The 22,247-nt window shown below is 26.6% G+C and overlaps 1 protein-coding gene across 1 annotated transcript; it reads right to left on the bottom strand.

Moving 5' to 3' along the window:
• Positions 1-13,469: 13,469 nt before the first annotated feature.
• Positions 13,470-20,296, bottom strand: LOC113548138 (fibrillin-2-like). The gene is made up of 5 exons (XM_026948843.1): positions 20,120-20,296; positions 16,806-17,024; positions 15,489-15,589; positions 14,805-14,984; positions 13,470-13,608 (listed from the first exon to the last, which is right to left on the bottom strand). Exons 1-5 carry the CDS (start codon positions 20,294-20,296, stop codon positions 13,470-13,472), a joined length of 816 nt encoding a protein of 271 aa, XP_026804644.1.
• Positions 20,297-22,247: the final 1,951 nt, after the last annotated feature.

Below are 22,247 nucleotides of genomic sequence, written 5' to 3'. Positions count from 1 at the left end.
TGTCTTGGTTAACCGCTCGCGGGTATGCATACCAGATTTGTATCGTTGACGATGTGACCGCCGTCCATATTATAATATGGTAAAGTTTACGTTGCTCGCGAGCTGTTAACCGCGATATATCGTGTCAAAAGATAAACGGTTGCCACACCGTCGACCGTTTTCACCGCATCCGCCGGCCAGCGGAGTTTATAATAGGAGAAATATTTAGTGTACTCACTGTAACTGGACAAAAATAACAAGATGAATCCAATAAGAGATCGATACAAACGACTGTGTACGATTTTGTTGCAATCGATTATTCTGTGTTTGAATAATTTACGCGAATGACATAGATACATTATAATAATATAGTATATAATATTATAATATAATTATTTTGAGTAAACTATCTATAGTCCATTAGAGTTCCCTAAAATTGATATTTGTGCAACAATAATATTTGGCTTGATAATTTAGTAAACATGCTTGTCCATCGCAAATATAATTTTATTATTATAAACGAATCATGTTTATACCTAATTGTTATTCGAAGTTACTTTTGGTCAGATAAATCCATTATTTCTCCAACTGCATGCCGTTAAATTCTTAAAAATGCCATTAAGACTGACCAACTGAAAATATTAATGTGTTTAAAATATACTCATCTACCTTCCACCACACAAACTTAAACCAAATATTTTTAATACGAAACTTGGGCGTAGCGATGGTGACTGGTGAGTCAAGGGGACACTTTTACCCCTCTGCGCTTCAAACTGAATTATATTTATTTATATCAAACGTGTAAGTTTTAAATTAAAATTGAAATATTAAATAAGATATAAAAAAAAGAAGTCTAATACGTTAAAAAAAAATTGAATTTTAATTTTCTCCCTCTCCCTTCCTGATTGAAATCCTAGCTACGTCCATCATACGAAATACAGTTCAAGCAGGCACCACGAGTGTATGCGAACACACAAGCGTTGTTCGTAAAGCAAGTGATGAAATCTGAAGGCTAAGCATACATTGAATCAATGATGTTTATTATAAAATCGATTATTGAATGCCGTTCAACTAGGTCGCCACTAACGACAATATCGATGCATGTTTCATAAAAGTCAGTTTTATCGGACAACTAAATTGCCCATAATCATTAAATATGCGTATATTCGTACTATTCAATAATAATTTTACAGCAACGATTGTTGTTGGAAACTATTGATTTTTGAAACACAAAATGTTAATAATAATTTATATTGTATTTTTAAAAAAATGCATACGTTATCTGATGAAATCCGAGTCCTTGGAGTAGCATTTGAGACCCATTTTTTCACAGCGTACACCGTATACTATTTTTTCAACACATGAGTGCTTGTCAAAGATTTGTTCGTGAATACTTCATATTTTATTTTCATAGTTTAAATATATCCTTATATTAATGTACATGTTCTTGACGAACATATTTGTTTAATTTTTTTTTTTTTTTTTTTAAGTAATTAAAAATAAGTAAAAAAACTTCGACATTGATTGTGTCATTTAAATCAGCGAAAACATTAGTGCAAATGGACGAAAGCCAAGTTAAAAAGGGTATTGCAATGTGTAAATATATTGCGCTCGTCGTGGGATTGTCTCTGTAGAACATATATAATCAAACACATAGCATTGTAATTTCTCCAGCTCTATAATACCTCTCGGTAAATACACGTAATCGATTAAATACGATGCCCATAATGTATTTTATAATGTATTTCAGAGCAAGTACTATATTAAACGATTCGCAAATACAATGTTACCATCTATAGGCTATATAGACACCGTGTAGGTATGATTGTCCCAATTGGCAACTATTAAATCTGAGTTTTGTGACTGCAGTATATTATTAAACATAACGTTTTGTATAATTGAAATATGTACTAAATTGTTGTCTGCAAATACTCGAACGTTGAACGTAAATGCAATTATATAATCTTGTTACTCTAATGTTATTCAACAATAATATTTGAAACGATTCATTTGCCAGTAGTTTAATATTATATTATTAATATTCATCGTGAATATTTGACGATACATTTTTCAATTACAACGAATATACCATTTAATGAAATAATATAATATCGATATATTTTATGTACATTTTTCATAATATTGTTATATAGTTCATAAAATACCTGTTAAAAATATTTAACCACTTTTAAAGTCAAATATACAATTATATATGAACATCATTACGTGACGAAACAAAAAATACAGTTTACCACTGTTGGCTGGCTTAAAGAGGAAACCAAATCATAAATTATTGTATTAAAACTACTTTAATTTAGTTTATAATTATTATAATTAGACATCATTGATAATCGTCTATATTTGTTTTACAACCTTACCCACATTTGTTTCTTTTGTACCATTTGAGATCCACTCATAAGGTTACGATAGCGGTTCATATTAGTAGAGCTAGAACCCTCTGAGTGTAGCTGTTGCTCATTAGTTCCAGACGAAGCCAACAAAATGGTATATTATACTAACGAAGAGGTACCGATTGAAATTCGAGTAGTGAAGACAAAATATGTCAGCAGTACTGGATAGGAGTCGCTCTGGTCACTTCATCGTGTACGTGACTAAACCGTTTTCAGGTAAGTAGATTATGGTGTACTTGCGATTGATTTGCAGCTAGTCGACGTCTTCGTGCACACATTAATTTGGAAAATAATTCAAAGATTTAAAAATAAAAACAATTGTATTTCTATTGTAGTTTCTGATTTGTATTTAAATTATATTTTGAATATAATTTATAGTTATATACTTATATGTTTTGATTTCATGATATAAAATTACAAAAAAAAAAAAAAATTCATTAATTAAACACGTTACAATTGTTGTACGGTATAACATGGTATATTATGCTGATATTGTCAAACTAAATCATTTTTAATTTTAAAATATTAAATATTTTTTGGTATTTTTAACCTATATTATTAAGTATATAATAACATTACCATTTTGTGAAATGCTTGAATCTAAAAAAAAATTGGAAACAATGCCCTTTTAAAATTAAATTTATTTTAAAAATTCAAGTAATCAGTACTGTATAAAACACGTTTCAACTTATAAAGTTAAGTTTCTAAGCACAAGAAAAGTAATTACATTCCATTAAAATCCCAGTCTACTTTATTATCATAATATTACGAGTATATTAATCGATACCACTTCGTAATAATTTCGTTCTTGGTGAATATTAAGTTTTGCAGTATACTTAATAAAATGTTGTTTTTCATTCAATACAATTTTTTATTTTTTACACTTTTGAATTTAAACATATTTTTGAATTCATGTCACAAAATCGTTAAAAAAAATGAGACTTTTTATAAACAATATCCAGTATAGCCAATGCATATATTACATAAATATTATGCTTCAGTAAGTAGGTATAGTTAAAATAAATACGTAAACACTAGGATTCGAGTAATATAAAATCACACGAGTGTTTTAATTTGATTGAAATAAATTAATATAATAATGTAGTATATAATATACGCTTACCCATTATGAATTTTTTCACGGAACCCACGAAGAACGGTCGTGGCCAGAGATCCTATAGCGTACGCTGCTGATCGACCGACTTTGACGGTGTTCATTTGAATGTAATATTATTATACGACATCTCCGATAAATTATCACGAAATAGCAACGTCAGTTCTTGCCGTCGCTATAATAGCTGTATGCACATTATGCTTCGGAGAGTGCTTGCCGCTCGGCGTGCTTACGACTAAAACAAGTCATGCCAGCGAAGAAATGTTGGGTGGAGCGTAAAAAACGCCCGATTGCCCTAAACAAAACCGTTTTGATCCATTGTACCTATATAAGAACGGATGTTGTCGGTAAAGGAAGTAGGATAATCTGGATGAATTTCGAAACCAGCAAAAATTTAGTTGCGGTTAAGAGTGCAAAATGCATTTTTATTAGTTTAATCGTTTTCTGTTTTACTGACGTGCCCAGTCTTAAAACGACGTATCTTTATAATATATTTTAGAATAGACAGTTAGATAGAAGATAGTTACATTTTAATTCTATGAAAGTTGTGGGAACCATACGGTCCCTAACTAACAGCTTCAGAACATGCATCGACCAGCTCTTTCTTACGAATCAATACAATCCGTATAAATGTAATGCTAGGTTCAGAAGATGATTTCGTTTTATATAGGTTATATAATATACGCAAAGTATGTACAGTAATTATAATATTCTCTTATAAAATCAATAATTTTAAGTAGATTTATTTAAATCACACATGCAAATGTAATATCTTGTATAAGATTATATTTATTTTATTCGGTACCGTTCGTGTTTATCTAATATCTGCTTAATATGTATATTATTATCATAGACAAGCAGCTATAACTGAAAAATGGTTCTATGAACTTTAAGTTTTACCGTTGTTTAAAGTATGTACTAAAGGAAAACTACGAAAAGTATATGAGTATAATAATATTTTTCTATGCGTATATCTAAAATTAAATGTGATATTTATGCTACACAGCATAATATTTTCCATACAATAGCAACATTTTCCAACTAAAAGCAATATAAAAAACAAACTTCTTTTTCTGAATTTAATAGAATATATAATTTCAGTATTATAAATTCCTTATAAAATTATAGCTTAATTTAATATTTGTGTAAGTTTCTTTTATATAATATAGAAAAAACTACACAGATTATTTTGGTTCAACACTTGTTTATTTAAATTACATTATAATATTATTACGAATAAGGTTTTATAATAATTAGTTTACGGATCGTAGTGAATTGGTTGTGGATGAATTTATCATGAACACAATTATTGGTCGCCAGAATAATTGATCGTCAAACGAACATTTTTTAGTTTTTTAGTTATTTTATTACACGAGGTACATATCCGAGTTTCAGTTAATTATTTTAGAATATTTAATAAGTACAATTAACAATGTGATTAACAGATAGTATAATATAATATACTTTTACTATTATATTATACTAAAACGATATAAAATAATAATTTGTAATTTTTGATTGATCCTCTCCGATGGTAAAATAACGATGTTTGGAGAAATTTAAACCATAAAATACTAGCCACACGAGAAAAAAGAACTGACATTTTAGTGCAGCTTACCAGCTGTTATAGCTAAAGCATGGCGATAACTTCGATAAGCTTATATGATCGTTATCGACTTATCGTCATCTATTCTGTCGGTAGTACAAATTAGTCATTAGGTACTTGTGTTTGTTCATTCTGGTGTAGTATTTTGTGTGTTTACTTTGTTTTTATTAAATACTTATATAATTTATAAAGTGTTTAAACGGCAAAAATAAATAAATTTATAACGGTTATATGTAAATTTATAAAAAAATTGAAACTGAAAAAAAGTAGAAATTGTAGAAATTTGATCAGTACAAAAAAACGAATAAAGCGTATTAATCCTAACAATGATCATATACTTAAAGAAATAGTTCATAATCATTTACCGGATTATGGAAATATTAAATCAGCTTAAGTCGTTAATTTAATAAAAAATACTTTCATACAAAATATGGAATTGAGTAGTTGTATGATATAATTAGTTAAGCTTCGACTTTTGTAAGTTAATATAAAATTAAATCCTTTTCAGTACAATACCGAGGTGTTCACTTGCAGATTAATAATTTCTCATTGAAATAATATATCTCCATACTGTTACCATCAGGACGTAAAACACCTAATAACCTAATAATAATTAATATTGATTATTTTTGTAGTAATAAAAGTATATTGTTAATTAATAATAACTATATATTTTGTAATTTTAGTTTAGTTTATATATTATACCCAAAATTAAACCTTTTAAAACTTAGAGTTTAAAATTTAAAGATTCAATTTTGTGTGGTTCATAAACTTCAAAAACTAAAACTAAATCAAAATAAAATTATTGGTTTACAGGAATATAGATTTATATTTCTAAACTTAAAACTTACAAAGTATAAAGTATAATTTAAATTGTAAATATGCACGGTCTGTTTCAATAGTTTTCCAGTAAACATATCAGAAATAAAAAAAATACTAACTATAAACATAACTCGTTTGAGGAAAAGAAACATAAATGAGGCTGTAACCATTAGTAATACTAGGTATTCACAGAAAAATCCAACATTATAATTTTTTTATTATTATTATTTATCCAGCAGTGCAAGATAAATTAACGAGTATGCAACCAAATGATAATAGCTTACGTGTATAATTCAAATTCCATGGATACTAGTTGAGTTCCAAATGCTATACTAGTTGAGTCTTGCGTTGAAATTCATCCTACACCACTGGGGCGCTAAAAAAAAATTGTTCGTCTAATTAAAACAGATTTAGGGCTGTTAATAAAGAACTCTGTAAAGTATTAATTAAATAATTGTAGAAAAGTTTTAATACAAACCATAATTTTATAATTTTGAAGGAAACTTTGCATCAGGATGAATAAAATTGTTTAATTGTTGATAATCTGTGAACTTTCGTGATTTTTCGTCATCTGATTGAATACTTAGAAAATCGTATGTAATATAATTTTCAATTTCGTTTGATGGTAAGAATGGAAGACCAAAAATAAATTTTAGGTAGTTTTCGATCTCTGAATGTTTTATAATCATTACTTAATTCTAAATAAGAAAAGAATCTGGAAGAAACCATTGTCATCATATGTTTAGCTAAATAATTGCATAATTTTGATAAAATATTTTTTTCAACCCCACCCAATTTCGACATAATAATTTAGAACTATATATTTTGTGACCCAACTCGATCACAACCTTCAAATTGAGTTATTAAACTGACTGTCACAAAAAATTATCACAGTATACAATTTTACATTAAATAAAAGCATTTCGAATCGAGTTATGTGCATATTTTTTTTTAATAAACAGTTTCCAATTGATAATGTGAGTACATCAGTTTTGGAGTATGTTCTACATAGCTGTGTACATCCGACGTTTGTTTGTCTAATGAAAACCCTGCAAGTCCTACAATAAAGTAAAAATCATTTTTATGAATTCGAATTGCATATACACTATACAGCTAAATAAATTATTCAGGCATTAAAAATATAATATATATATATGTGTGTGTGTGTGTGTGTTCCGATGAGTTATAAACAGTGCGCAACTAGTCATAGCCAAATACGTGAACGGTAACAGACATTATTTATTCATTATTTATTTACTTTTTATTTTTTTTACAGGAAATATATCAAAAATGTATAACGTTCATCATACCAGTGTAATCTTAATTATTATAAAAACATAATTTGGCTATTATTCCTGTGTTTGTTTTTTTTTTTATCTTTCCGCAAAATTGTGTCTACGTTTTTGAACGCTTCCGCCGGTCGGTATAACTGGTATATAAGAGTAGGTTCGTTAAATAAATAATTTATCGACGTACTATAATATATATATTGTTACAAATAGGTACAAGATAATACGCGCCGCCGTGCACACCGGTCGACAACATGCTTCCATCGGCGGTTTCACACGTCGTTCCGGATTGCCGACCTCTGTTGTAGTTCGTTATTGTCAGTCTTACATTTATAATTCATATTATTTACTCGATAACATTTGTACAGTTCAGGAGAGTAGTGATGGTCGGGCTTTAGGCGTGTCGCGTCATTATAAATCAATTACGATGAGTCGGTCGGATCTGCTGCAGGTGCGGCAGGTAAGCTTCGCGCTATAGAGACACGACGATGGCGGTGGGGAGGATACGGCGGTGACGGATCCGTGCAAAAAGCAAACAACCGAACATTACGACTGCGGGGGGGGGGGCACATCAATAGTGCACGGCAATCGTCTTGGCGGTCGGTTCGATCCCCATAACCCCCTACTCCCCCCCACTCATCCCGACAGAGACGTCCTCTCATCTAACCGCAACCGCCGTAATGGTTATTTCAAATCGAAAGTGGATGGAATTCCGCACCGAGCATAAATCGCATGTGTCACGTCCGCTCGAAGTTCTCACTTTATTTCACAAGGCCGGACACATCGCTAATTCCGAATTCCGAGTGTATTGTGGGTGTGTATATATACATATGTAGTGCCCGTATAATTCCTGAGTTAACGGTATATAATCTTCTCGTTACACATTTGTAGAATTGCTGTATATAGCTATGTAATTGCACTTATGAGTTTATAATAGGGGTAGTATTACGAATAGTAGTTGTTAAAGCATTAGAAACAAACCAAAGACTCCTCACTTAATTATTGTATTGGTTAATAATAATAATTATGTGCAGGTAAATATTTTAAAAATATTCGGATAATTAGGTGTTAAGTACACTGTCCATGTCACTCATGTAATATAGTATCCAGGTCATTTTAAGAATATTGTTGTAAAGTTTTGAATTTTCGATAACGGATATTGAATGCTAATTTTTTTTCTAACCATTCAGGTATTCTTTCTAAATATTTTGCACGAGGATGTAATCATAATATGAACTTACATTATCAAATGAGTTTCGAGTGTTTTTTAACGTTTTTGTTGGCTGTAAACACCTAAAACAATATTTTAATAGAACTATAAAATAATTAATATTTTCTAAAGCAAATCGGGGAAAAAATATGTTTTACAATAAATTGTTAAAGGTAAATTATCATAATCAAATTATTATTCTATTATTATTAAATACAGTTTTAAATTATTTTTTTACGTTTTAAAAATTTAAAACGTGGATGGTATTTCAAAATTAAAATACGTTGCATTTTCTAAGATATTGAGGTTTACAATAAAAATAAAACCTGGTCGTATACCTATATCTTTTATATATTGGCCCCTACTGACAAGGTTTCCCCCCTCCCCCCAAAAATGAAAAATTATACTTTGTTATACTTCTTTTGTTTCTGTGTAGTGTGTAGGTATGGAAATTGAAATTTATTTTTACTTAAAATTCAATGTACGGGCATGTGAATGGCAGACAGACAGGCACGACGTGACTCTACAATAATACTTTTATTGTAAAAACGCTAAGACCGCTAAAAAATATTACATACTTCTCTGCATACATAATTCACGGACCAATATTACGAGTATCATACCACGCGTTCAGAGTTAAATTATAGGTGAAAAACTATAGCATGTTTGTATCAAGTAAAACGTTATATTATTTTTGACTGATCAATGGTTTGTCATCAAAATTTAGTTAAAAATAGACAATCATAAATCATAATGAACTAGTCATAGTTTTGTATTACATGTAGCTTTAATAATAAATAATATGAAAATATGAAATGTACCCATTAATATAAAATATTTTTAAAAATTGAAAATTAAAAATATTATGTTTATTATTTTGAAAATTTTATAAATTGTTTTATATATTAATACATTACTAATAATTAGTGTCAGTAATCATGTACAAATTATATTATAAAAAAAAAAAAAACGACTCGTTTGTAATTTTTTGATAATAATAATTATTGTAATGGATACGTGGTATATTTACTTTGTTTTTACGTAGGTATATACCTAATAATAGTATCTATGGTAAGCAAACCATAGGTTCCAATAGATTTAGACGATATTTTCGAGTTTTTAGTAACGATTAATTAAAAGACAAATGTGTTTGTTCATGTACATATTTTAATAAGCTTCAATTAGAACTGAACATTTTCATAATCACAAAAAATAAAAAGATTATAAGTAGTAAAACTAATAAAAGTAATTTAAAATTTAAATTGTAATCTAATAATATTTTGTTTTTGAAGAAAAATATTAAATATACATCCATTTTCAATTTAGACATCAAAAACAAGAAGATAACAGAGCAGTATCAATATAAAAACACAGCGATACAATTTGATGAAGAGTTTTTGCTTCAATGGATATAATATCGAATTAATGACCTTTTAAGTTTTTTTTCACATTTAATATTGATAAGCGATGAGATCCGTTATTTTTAAAAATATATTAAATTATTGTATTTATTTAATCCAGACAAATATTATAATATCTTATAAAATAAAATATACAGCGTACAATTTAAGCCTCGAACAATTTAAATAAACATAATGTGATAACTACGTAACTTATTAGCTATGAATTTGGGAAAATGCATAATAAACCTTCTTTAATATTAAAATAAAACCTCCATAAAAAAAATCCAGACTACAATTTTTAATCACAATTTAATTATCCCATTAAAATAACGTTTAAAAATATAAATTTATATATTTTCTTGATGAACCGTTCTTAAAATATTATTAAATATTCTTATATTTGCTAACAATAATTTATTAGTAAATAAAATACTACAAATCTAGCGTTTTGTTCATTTGCGTGGTAATATATGAAAATATATAGTTGTTAAATGATTATTTCGACCTACAGCAAGTATTTATATGTGTATAAAATACTATATAGTATACATTTATTCATGTTTGTTTATGCTTACTTAGAATAATCCAGCTGTAAATAAATTATAATTGTTGTATTTGTTCAGATAACAAGGCGCCCCAGTGGTTGAGCCCAAATGTCTTGGCGCCGAGATGTTCTAGATTAACACGGAGAGGGTAAATTAGCTAGTGAATCGTTTTTCCTTTTGTTTCACCATATGTACTATTTTCTCACAATTTCATAAAAAAAATACATAGACGACAAGATTAATTATTATTTTGCACTATGAAAAAATATAATCTTTGAGAAATGCCTTCAATTAGAATATGGCACAATGGTATTTTAACTTTTGTTCTACATATTTAGCGATTATTATGTTTTGAACGTGGACGAAAAATAAACTAAAATATAATTTTAACATTTTGTCTTTAGGAACCAACTATTCACAGTTTTTTTTTTTGATCGGATACATTTTGTTGTTCTCAAAGTATCAAACTTTATTAAAACAAAAACGAATCTTCTGCGTCTTTCGGTATTCATACCTGAAGTTAACGATTTATTATAACGGTACTAAACTTACATCGTTAATGTTTTTTTTTTATTATTATTATTATTTTTATATTGACTACATAGGCATAATTTTACACAACGCTAAATTTAATATTATGGTAAAAATATCCAAAAATCAATTAAATATAACGTTGTAAGACTTAAAAATTCAAAATTAAATTTTCAAACTAAAAACATTTTATAATACGATAAATATTTAATGATAAACCTAAGACACCAACTTAATTATAGCGGTAATACAAGTATGTTGAAAATACTAAGATAGTATTGGAAATGAAAAATACTTACTATAATTTAATAGTTTCTGTTTTATATAATAATTGTACTAAAATTAGTAATTACATACAATAAATAAAATACATAATATACTTTTTTATATTATACTGGGGATAAACAACTTCTTTAAATCAGCTTACAAATATTAGGAAATTTATGAAAATCTTTGGCAATATTTGGATAGGTTTGATTTTTAATATTGTTAACTTCAGTCCCTACCTATTTATAATAAGGGCCTAAAATATAGTTAATAATAATAAAATGAGTCATATTATTCGATAAATAATACAAACTAAACTCAAATAAAAAATTGATGAAATTATTATACTATATTCGCCGTGAAATCAGGACTACTTTGGGCATACGATTGATGGATACTCAAGTGCTTCAGCAAAAATCCACTCTCTACGATTTGAACTATTTAACAACTATTTTTTATACGTAATGAATAGTAGCACGACGTGGAATGTGGTTGAATTCAACATAAGGATCGCAATCACTAAGTACAATAAAACATGACACTGTACATAACTTGCTCCCACTCTAGAGCATCAGGTGGTAAGTAAGTGAACCGTAGCCGTTAAGTATATGGAACGATTAGTCTTATTTGTTAATAAGTATGTTTAGTAGTAAATTTAAGGTTGATCAACGTCTTCATTGGAGTCTGATAGAAAAAGATCTTGCGGTAGACGGAGTTTTAAACGCTAATTTTTCGTTTTGTATCTCAGAATGTAGAATCGGATAAATTATATATTAAATAGAGTATTAAAACAATGTTGTCGTAGGCTAAGTTTAAATTCTGAGTAAAATTGTATAAATAAAAACTATTAAATCAGCAATTAGGTATCTAATATCTTTACAATTCTGTGTTTTGTAATTTCTACTAATTGAATATTGAGACAAGTGACGTTTTATTCCCGTGTTTTAAATAGTTCGACTTAAAAAAAAAAACTGATTTCTTTTTCCAGATATTTCTAAAGAATCCTCAATATGTGTTTCAAAACATTAATCAAATGTATAAAGTATGTATAATGATGCTTCTATCAGTTGTATCATATTTATAATTAATAAATAAATTATAGATTAATAAATGTATTATCAACAATCATGATTTAAATAGCTATGACATATTATTAGATTATACACATGATAAAAAACTAAATATTTTTTTAAAGAAACAAAAACCCTGGATTTCATTGTGAGTTCAGCTGTCAGACTGTCAAATGATGATTAAATTAATAATTAATATAACTATATACATGCGCGTTTGTGTGCATAGACTATAGAGTATGAAGGTGAACGTTTCTAATCAAATATATATTTTATTGATTTATATAAATACAAATATATTATAATAATACACGTATGTTATAAAATAATATAATACTATATAATAATTATTAAATTGTATTAATAACACCAAGTTGTAACGTTAGGTTTCTCACTCTTTTTTTTGTAAATTATCTATTGCCTAATATTCTTCTTATAAGTAGTAAATTATTAACAATATTTTAATAATAAACTACTGACATTTTTTTTTTTTTTTTGTTAACCATAAAACTTCTTAATAATCTGTCCCGAAAAACTACTTTGGATTTTTATAGATATTTTTAAAATATTTTATAGCAACTTTCCTTTAGGATAAAATTACCATCGATTTTCAAAAATTTCAAATATAACTTGAAATATTGCCAAAGATGACCATTGTCATAGATTTGTATATCTAGTATGATATTCAAATAAATTATATTTATAATACAAACATATATAATATTAAGTTTATTATTTTAGTTTTAAAACATACAATTTGTAAAGTTTTATTTTGAACAGTTATAATATTATTTATTAATAAGTTGTCAAATGCCTTGAAAATAAAAATATAAAGCACCATGCGTTGTTTACCTTTACAATATGATATTATTATTCTAAATTTCCTTAAACAACATTAAGTTCTACAGAAAAACAATTCAATGTTGATCAAAAATAAAAATAAGCTATTCATTCATATTGTTTGGTTTATTATTATTAATTATTTTTAAGCTTTAGGTGGGTACTTGTAATTCATTTTCGGTTAAACACGGAATTTTTGAAGTAAGAATAATCATCACCTTAATAATATAATTTAAATACCTCACTATTATAATATCCGAGTATTTGTACTCTGGTATACGTATTAATAAAATACAATACTTAGAACAATCAATACTTAAGTAATATCTTTCTGCATAGGTACAATTACATTGATATAATATAATAAGTGAAGTATATCATTTTACAAAACTTTATGTGCGTCAATACTGTGACGAACTTGATGCCAAACGTTTATGACGAAATCCCAAATGAAATTAATCATATTAGTAACTGAAAATGACGTATGAGTCTTTATAACAGGTTCATAACGCATACCGAATCTGAAAACAATTTTACATAAACATATCTTTAAAAAAATATTAAATGTATCAATATTATTATTATAATTTAATAATGTTATTGCGTTATACGTTGATCATCAACATTTTAAACATTTATACTTATTTATTCTTATTTTTCTCAAAGAGATTTTCATAATATCCTATTATTTTATAGGAATAATTACAACATAACCATGGTTTTCTAGTATAATTTGTAACATCTTTATTGTACACGGTAATTTTATAAATTATTTATCAAAAAACTTTTTGTTTTATAAATACAAATAAATACATATAACTTTCTGACTTTGGATTAATTTTTTAGTTTTTTTTCATATCGTATTTATTTATTTGAATAAAATTAAATTTATTAGCAATAATATTGAATTATACTAGATATAACCTTGCCATGTGCATAACAAATAGTACTAATATATTTTTTAAATTTCGATTACTTTTCTACTGTCTTTAAAAGCGACGAAAGAGTTGGTAAAGAAAAATATCATTGTAAAAACAATGTTTTCTTTTAATATCTTTTTTTGTGATAATATCGAATTTTATAGTTTCGTGTGACCCAATCCATCAATTGAAAATCCAGCATAGTTTGTACTTTGTAAATTTAATTTTCTGATAAGTTTCTTTACGCACAAAGAAGAACTATCGACTATCATGAAAACATTTTGAAGAAGTATTAACAAACGTGGCTTTAACCGAGATTCACTTACACAATTCGATGATTTATCGCTTTCAAATGTATAATACACAACACAGCATTATTATAGGTTAATTAGATAAAAACAAAATGATCGTCTCTAGAATACCAAAAGACTTGTCTTTGTATGCATCAAGACGATTTTTTTTTAATTTACTATTATTATAGACCATAATAATCTTTATCTTATTACAACAAATATTTCTTAGGAATTGAAGTTTCAACTTGAACTAAACACCTATGTGAATTTTTTGGGTTCAATGTATAAGGAATGGATAAGCTTATTTGCATTTATTATTTAGGATCAACCAAAACTTCGTTAATAAATTAAATGTAACTCATCTAAATAAAAAACATATATTGATCATTAAAAAAAAGTATTTTATGGTGTGTATAAAATATTTTTAAAATGATAAATTATATTCCGAGTTGAATTGTAAGCTATGATAATCGACCAGAGATATAGTGTAGCCCAGTTACCAACCGGATTTCCGCACTTTTCACCAGCATGTCCGGGACACAGATTTGCTGTTCTGTTGACCACTGGAATCCCCAGCGACAAACACACTTGTAGCGTCCCGGAAGATTTATACAAGTTTCAGTCTCGATATCACACAAATCAAAATTTTTGATACACTCGTTTACATCAACACATATACCATATCTAAAATAAATAGATATACTTATCTATACTATAATATTATTGATAGCATTTTTATGTATGCAAAAAACATCGTTTTAAATAAGATATATTTGTGTTTGTTTTTTAAATTAAAAAAAAAAAAAACATTTTTAAGCACAAAAATAAGTAAGTTTATTAAATATTAAATGATGGTTAATTCTGTAAAATTTCTAACAAACTCTTTGTCAACATAAGTCTAGACTACCTACTTAATTATTAATTTTAACGGCCATATTATGCATTACCATTTTAACATTTATTTAATACATTAAAAATTTATTTTTTTTTAATGAAGAACATACGATATATTTCTAAAATCCCAGGTGGTCACCAATCTCGATTACACAAAAAGTTGGGCATGGATTAACCTATATGCCAAGTTCAATGTAAAATATTCACCAAAGCCCGTAACTATTCAACGTATAAAGGATAAAAGTGATAAACTATGATTAAAAATAACTTTCACACACACACTAAATTTCTAACCTTGACTCCCATTCATATCCAGGACTGCAAGTACACGACACATTCCATTCATTATATATGATAGATGGTAACCAGGTGTTATCGTTCCGAATAAATGTGCACTGTTTATAAAAAAAATACAAAATGTTTATTTTTTTTTTTTTTTTTTGTTTGTTTTATGTTATTATTAGACCTATCAGGTAATAAAATAAAAAATAAAATTATTTTCGACTGTAAATTTTTAAGAATGATATTCTTTGACTATACATTTAAAAACTGTACAAGAATGTCAAATTGACTTGACATTCATTACAAGTCGATAACTTGGAGAAATGTAAGTAGGGACGCTATAAAACTATTTTAGTGTATTAAATATTGATGAGTATGACATATAATCAGATAAAAATTAATTAAATAATTATAACTCTGTAACTTTATAACTATAGGTACATATTTTTTAACATCAATGTAGACAGTATTTTGTATTATATAAATAAATATATTTATCTTTTAATTTTAGCTAGATAAAAATAATTTAAAAAAATTAGGTTCTATCTTTTTATTTAAAAAATAATACAGACATAGCTAATGAAAATTAGATAGGGGACTTTTATTGTCTTTAAAATTAAAATATGTGGCTTAGTGTGGTGCGATCGTACACTCAACTGCGGAAACGCTCTGAGTGTACGTATCGGCTGATGTTGCTAGCTCCCGGATGAGTGACCACCCGGGATTTTAGCGACAAATCCTTGCCACACATACAAAAAACGTGTTTCAACCTACCGTTCCTCCCCCCCTACAAATGAATAAAAATCATCCAATGGTCTTTGTTGCCGCGGATTAAGTAAATATATATATATATATATATATGTATATTTAAATAGTCAATATATACCTAAATGGTACATATTCAACTACAATATAAAATATAAATTTAATAATTGAAAAAAAAAATAATATTATTGGTAACGAATAATTATGTTGTAACTTGTAACTTATCATCTTAGTTGTGTGATGTAAGATATATAAAAAGTTAGGTCAGTCACATAAATTACTTTTTTTCTTATTACCATATAATATACATTCAACCGACAAATAATACAGGGACAGCTGTGAGAAATTTTTATACCTATTTCATAAATAATTATAAATTAAAATTTTAATGATTAATATTACTAATATAACATTTTAAGTAGTAAAAAACTATTAAAGTGTAAACTAAATTGATAAAATGTACAGTAATTTTTTAATATCAGTTAAATTTTACCTTGTAAATTGACCACACTCACATCTATACCTTTTCATACTGAACATATAAATTAGATAGAATGAACTTACTCTATCTTCCACCATAGAATTTCGACATGGATTCACCTCTTGACATTCTGTCGGATGCGTAGCCTGTCGTAAAGGACAGCATTGGTCAGGACAAAAACTATACAAAGCGCATTGATAAGGGATATTATTAATAGCTCGAAAATCATTTAACTTGTCATCGTTGTGACATTCTCCGATATCATCACAAGATTCGCTAAACCTTGACAGTAACGTGGTGTTCTGGAAAATCAATTCGATTTAACACCTACTCACGAAGAGTATATTTATAACTTTACTATTAATATTATGGGTATTTAATAATTTAATAGTCATAAAATATTTGTTTAATTAACACCATGCGGCAATTGCAAAGTTAGGTAATATAATATACAAGTTACTGAACATGATTATAACAAGAGTGCACAGTTTATTATGCATAACGCAGAATATGCTCTCTGGTATATAAATAGATAATAGTAAACAATATTAAAAGAAAAAAAGAAAAGAAAAGAAAAATAATTACATACTACAGATATATAAATGATAGGTATTATTATTAATAGTATGTTTATAGGTACAACGATAAGCTAAACGTTGTATGTGAAAAATATATAATATAATTATATGTTATTCTTAACAGTAATTCTGTTCGTTGAATAGTACAATTTTATAACTCCATAATAAGAAAAAAACAAAAGTTTCCCTTTCATCCATTTAGGAATATAACAACACTACTGTTTTCTTTTATTTAACAAGAAAAACGTTTCATTAAAGTCCGGAGAAATAAGAGACATGGTTTTTTTATAATAAAGTGTCTTAACATTCCAACCAAATATTTAAATATTAGAATTGCTTGTTTTAACTTAATTTGTTCAATTACTTTCTAGCATAACGATACCATAAGCCCTTAAATAAAAATATTTTTTCTACACGATACCTCAATTTTATTTATTGATGGTTATCAAAATATCAATATTAAATTTCAATAATAATTGCTAAAAATAAGTAGGTAATTTTCACATCAACCACAATAATATAATTTTCTAATTGCTTGATATTTTAAGATGGTACATACAATTGTATACATGGAATATATTATTTTTAAATGAAAAAAGTGGGAAATTTGCTATTTTGTATAGTGGGAGTTAAATATACTTCGTCATTGAGTAAGTTTAGTATAAAAAAACTGTGATAAATTTTAATTCAATATCAGTCAATAATATTTTTTCTACAAAATAGTTACCAACATTGACGGTTATTAGAAATGTTTTCAAAAATCCAAACAGTTATATGAAGCGAAAAGTATCTATTGATAAATCTGTTTTTAACCACCTCTCCTAGTAGTAAAAGTATATCTAATCGTCAATCAGAAATCTTCTTCGATGTTGAAGATCTAACCATCCTATTTCTACTATAAAATGTTAGACAAAAATTCAGACGATAAAAACATATATAACGTAATATGTACTGTTTTTTGTTTTTTTTTTTTTTAATAGATATTGTTGTACACAAAACGATTCCTTCAGGATATGAAATTAAAAATAGTAAAGATTTAAAAATTATAACGATTAAAAAAGTATTGAAAAATATATTTTATTTTTTAAATATTGTTTTATTTCCACTGGAAATTGTGTAAGAAAAATATTTTTAAGAATATTAATAGATTTTGAAATAATAAGTGTTCAACGATAAAAAAAATCACGCATTATGTATATATTATTAGAAATATATATTGATATGATTACGTTTGTCTTGCGTTAGTTCTTTTAAAACCATATACTTAATACTCCATAAAACTATTGTCTTACGTAAATTAACTTTATTACTAGTTATAACTTAACCACTATACTAATCGAATGTTTATAATTATAATTAAACATCTTATTTTTATTTTATTGAAAATATTATGAAATAATTCAACATTTTTTAACAACACATAACAATGACCATATTATATTGCACCATCATACATACAAACATCGTGACTAGATATATATAAAACATATTATAGTATTATTATGAAGTATGAACAATACATTGTTTATAATAATATTTAAGTAATACCAACTTTTTTTAAAATATGAAAACAAGTATACATTTTACATTGTCGAATAACTTTTCATTTTAATTTTTTTTTGAAAACAAAAGTTTTCTACAATAAACTAACAAACTGGAATTTGAAATATTTTCGTAAGTTAAATAAATGCATAATATAATTGTTTTTTTTTTTTTTTAAACTAAATGTAGGTATTGTATACCTACATAAAACTAATTTAACTAATATTAAAATATAAATAACAACGAATATTAATGTATTATATTACTATTAGTATTATTAAAGTACTACAAGTTATTAGGGTAAACACCATAATAATAGTTTTAAACTCTGAGTATAAATGAGGTTAATTAATAATGGAGTTTTCGGTAGCGTGTATTTCGTCAGTTTATGTATTAGTAAATTAATACATTGTTCATGTTAATACAAGTCTAAATAATAATATAAAAATGGAATTTAATAAATTAAATATATACATTATGTCATTATATAGATCGAATATTTTAACACTACAATTTTATTCAATCTATCAATTACTGTCTTAATATATTATATGTAAATAAATAAATGCTTTTATATTGATTTTAAATATGAAAATACGAAATATTAGGTAAGTGTAACCATTTTGAAAAATAAATATACTATAATATCAATTTACAATTGTATTTAATAGTTATTTATTTATTTTTTTTTAAATATTTTAATGATAATTTGAGTATAGAATTTCTAATACATAATATATAAGCAATTTGATATTTAAATATTGCATATAAATTAATAGTTTTTTTTAAATTCTAAATTCATAAAATATTCCATCAAAAATTGTTTCTAAAATTTAATTTTTGTTATTAATTTAGTAAAGTAGTCACATTAATCATAACATTCAAAATATTTTTATCATTACATTTTTAATTTATATTGTAAATATATTATTTTAATACGAATATAACTTAATATATTTATAATATACTATATTACTAATTTATCAAGTAATATAATAATTGTAAACTTGTATAATATTGTTTTATTTAATGTAATTAATACACAATTAAATACACTTTGACTTTATATCTGACTGAGACCCAAATATATTATTACATAACCCATGAGTTACATTTTTCAGTCATTATAAAAAAAAACCTCATTTCTATTCGGCATACAGCCAATTTTTTATTTCCTAAGAATTTTGGCAATCTAGCTTAAAGAAAGAAAAACTACCCTTACACACACTTAACAAACATATATATAATATTATTTGAAATACATGAAAACCATTCACCTGCATTGTATACCAGCACATGAAATAACTTGCCGTGACCCTCCATCGGAATCTATCCAACGGTCCACGAAAAGGTTCGGGCTTGGTCCAATCCAATGTTTTTAACCGCAAACATTCGTCATTAACCATACGGATATAACCACCGTGTTTTTCCGCCGTCCAATTCATTTGACGCATGATGTAATCCGTAGATGAAGTTCTCTACAGCGTATACAGGTATACACCAAAAATGCAATTTTCATAAAAAATTATGACCACAATGACTTATATTACAATAATAAGTGTGTCAGTTATAATAATAAGACTTTACTTTTTCAGTTCTATTGTTATGTTTATATATATATATATATTAAAGAACTTAACCTATAAAATTCGTTAAACATTTATAATCATTGGTGTAAGGGAGGAAGAGGATGAAGAACTAGTAGGAAATATCCAAAAATCATTTTGTCATAATATTTGTCGAACTAACTCTCAACTGCCTTAATAAGGAGATATATTTATCAAGAGAATTCACTATACAGTACTTATTTAAATTTTTTACTTTAATTATGAATTCTGGTTGCTGCAATTTGTAAGTATACTTAAAGACCATATTTTTAAATATTTAGATTTTTTACCCTATTTAATGAGTGTATTGTATCGATACAAACTTTTTTTGAAATAAAAATGACCCGATTTTAATGTAAATTGTTATATCAATGATTTAAATGAGATAAGTTGAGTAGAATGGCTCTGTTATAAATAGTATAAAAATGCAGGTAAATTGTAATTACCTGAAAATGTGTTTCGACAACGACACCTTGCAAGTACTTCAAACAAATTAGAAAGCCTTGTGAACACTTTTCGTATACTTCCCAATGAAATGTTATTAGGGGAGGTACGGGAAATTGAGCATAGAAATATGAATTGTTTTCGTGTTTTTCGGTGTAAAACCTTATTAAATGAAAAAAAAAGTTAGTATCTTCTAATATTTATCTATATTATTAGTATAAATGTATTTTAATCTGTAACATTAAACACGCAATATCAAAACGATGTAAAAATACACGGTTCAACGAGATTTAGAGTTGGTAATGAATTCAATCAAGCCTTATTTCGTATTTTATTATATTAAAATGTTTTACATTTACATAATATTATCTTTTCAAGTATTGCCCGTATTAAACTAAATTATCTTCAACTGCGTTATGTTACAGCGTTTACAGTTGAAGCCAGACAGTGTTTTTCGTAGACTACTGTGGTATCGCTTAGAACAAACTTCTAAGTCTACACACACATCCACATCTACATACATATTTGCTTGCTGCAATCTCCAAACGGTTACCAGATTCGAGCCATAATACGGTGCACATAAAAGTGAAAAATTACTCCGAGGTGACAACATATTATTATTGTACGTATAATGGAATATATTTAACCAAGCGAGTTGCATATTTATTTACGATAACCGGTAATAATATATGCGAATCCGCATTGTTTTTTTAGATACCATAATATTATGGTTGGCTGGTTTTAACATTATAAACAATTAAAGTTTGCTAAAATATTTCTGCAGTATAACAATATGTTACAAATATCATTTTTATGTGTCTTGTATGGTACGCATAGCTGCATAAGTACTTATTTTATAGATCTTATAGTATTCATTCTATGAAAACATAAGTATTTATTAGAATAAAAAAGTGATAATAGTTTTTATAATATTATGATTATTAACTTACAAAATGGTTTTTAATACGCGTTTACTTCAGCTATTTTTTACGATTAAAATAGTTTCTCGTTATGATGCGGACAATCATTTTTTTTTTTTAATAAAAATAGAAAATTTTTAATATATTTCATCAAAAATACATTCTAAATGTACTAACTTATAAATTGTGAAACACGAAACGAGAGTCACAAAATCGTACCTAATGGAGGAATCGGATAATAATATTTGTAATAGGAAATCGTAAATTCTCGGAGAACAAACCTGACTATAATATCATGACCGCGCTACAAAATATTGTAATTTAACCAAAAGCGAAATCCAAACATTCCTACTGCTCACGTATGGACACTATTTCCTTTAGCTGCTGTGTACCCGGATATCGTATCCCATAATTCGCTGTTTTCCCGGTCCCCG

This window comes from Rhopalosiphum maidis, chromosome 4 (assembly GCF_003676215.2).
Source record: "Rhopalosiphum maidis isolate BTI-1 chromosome 4, ASM367621v3, whole genome shotgun sequence".
Lineage (NCBI taxonomy): Eukaryota > Metazoa > Arthropoda > Insecta > Hemiptera > Aphididae > Rhopalosiphum > Rhopalosiphum maidis.
The sequence above is the reverse complement of the archived record's forward strand: the minus strand, read 5'-3'. Positions and strand labels throughout refer to the sequence as shown.

What these genes read in the sequence shown, in the direction of transcription:
- LOC113548138 (XM_026948843.1), bottom strand. Translation starts at nt 20,296, where the DNA reads ATGCGTCAAATGAATTGGACGGCGGAAAAACACGGTGGTTATATCCGT. An exon ending in ATTCTATGGTGGAAGATAGA is followed by an intron (nt 15,590 to 16,805) that starts GTAAGTTCATTC and finishes TTTTATAAACAG; the next exon opens with TGCACATTTATTCGGAACGA. An exon ending in GGATATGAATGGGAGTCAAG is followed by an intron (nt 14,985 to 15,488) that starts GTTAGAAATTTA and finishes TATTTATTTTAG; the next exon opens with ATATGGTATATGTGTTGATG.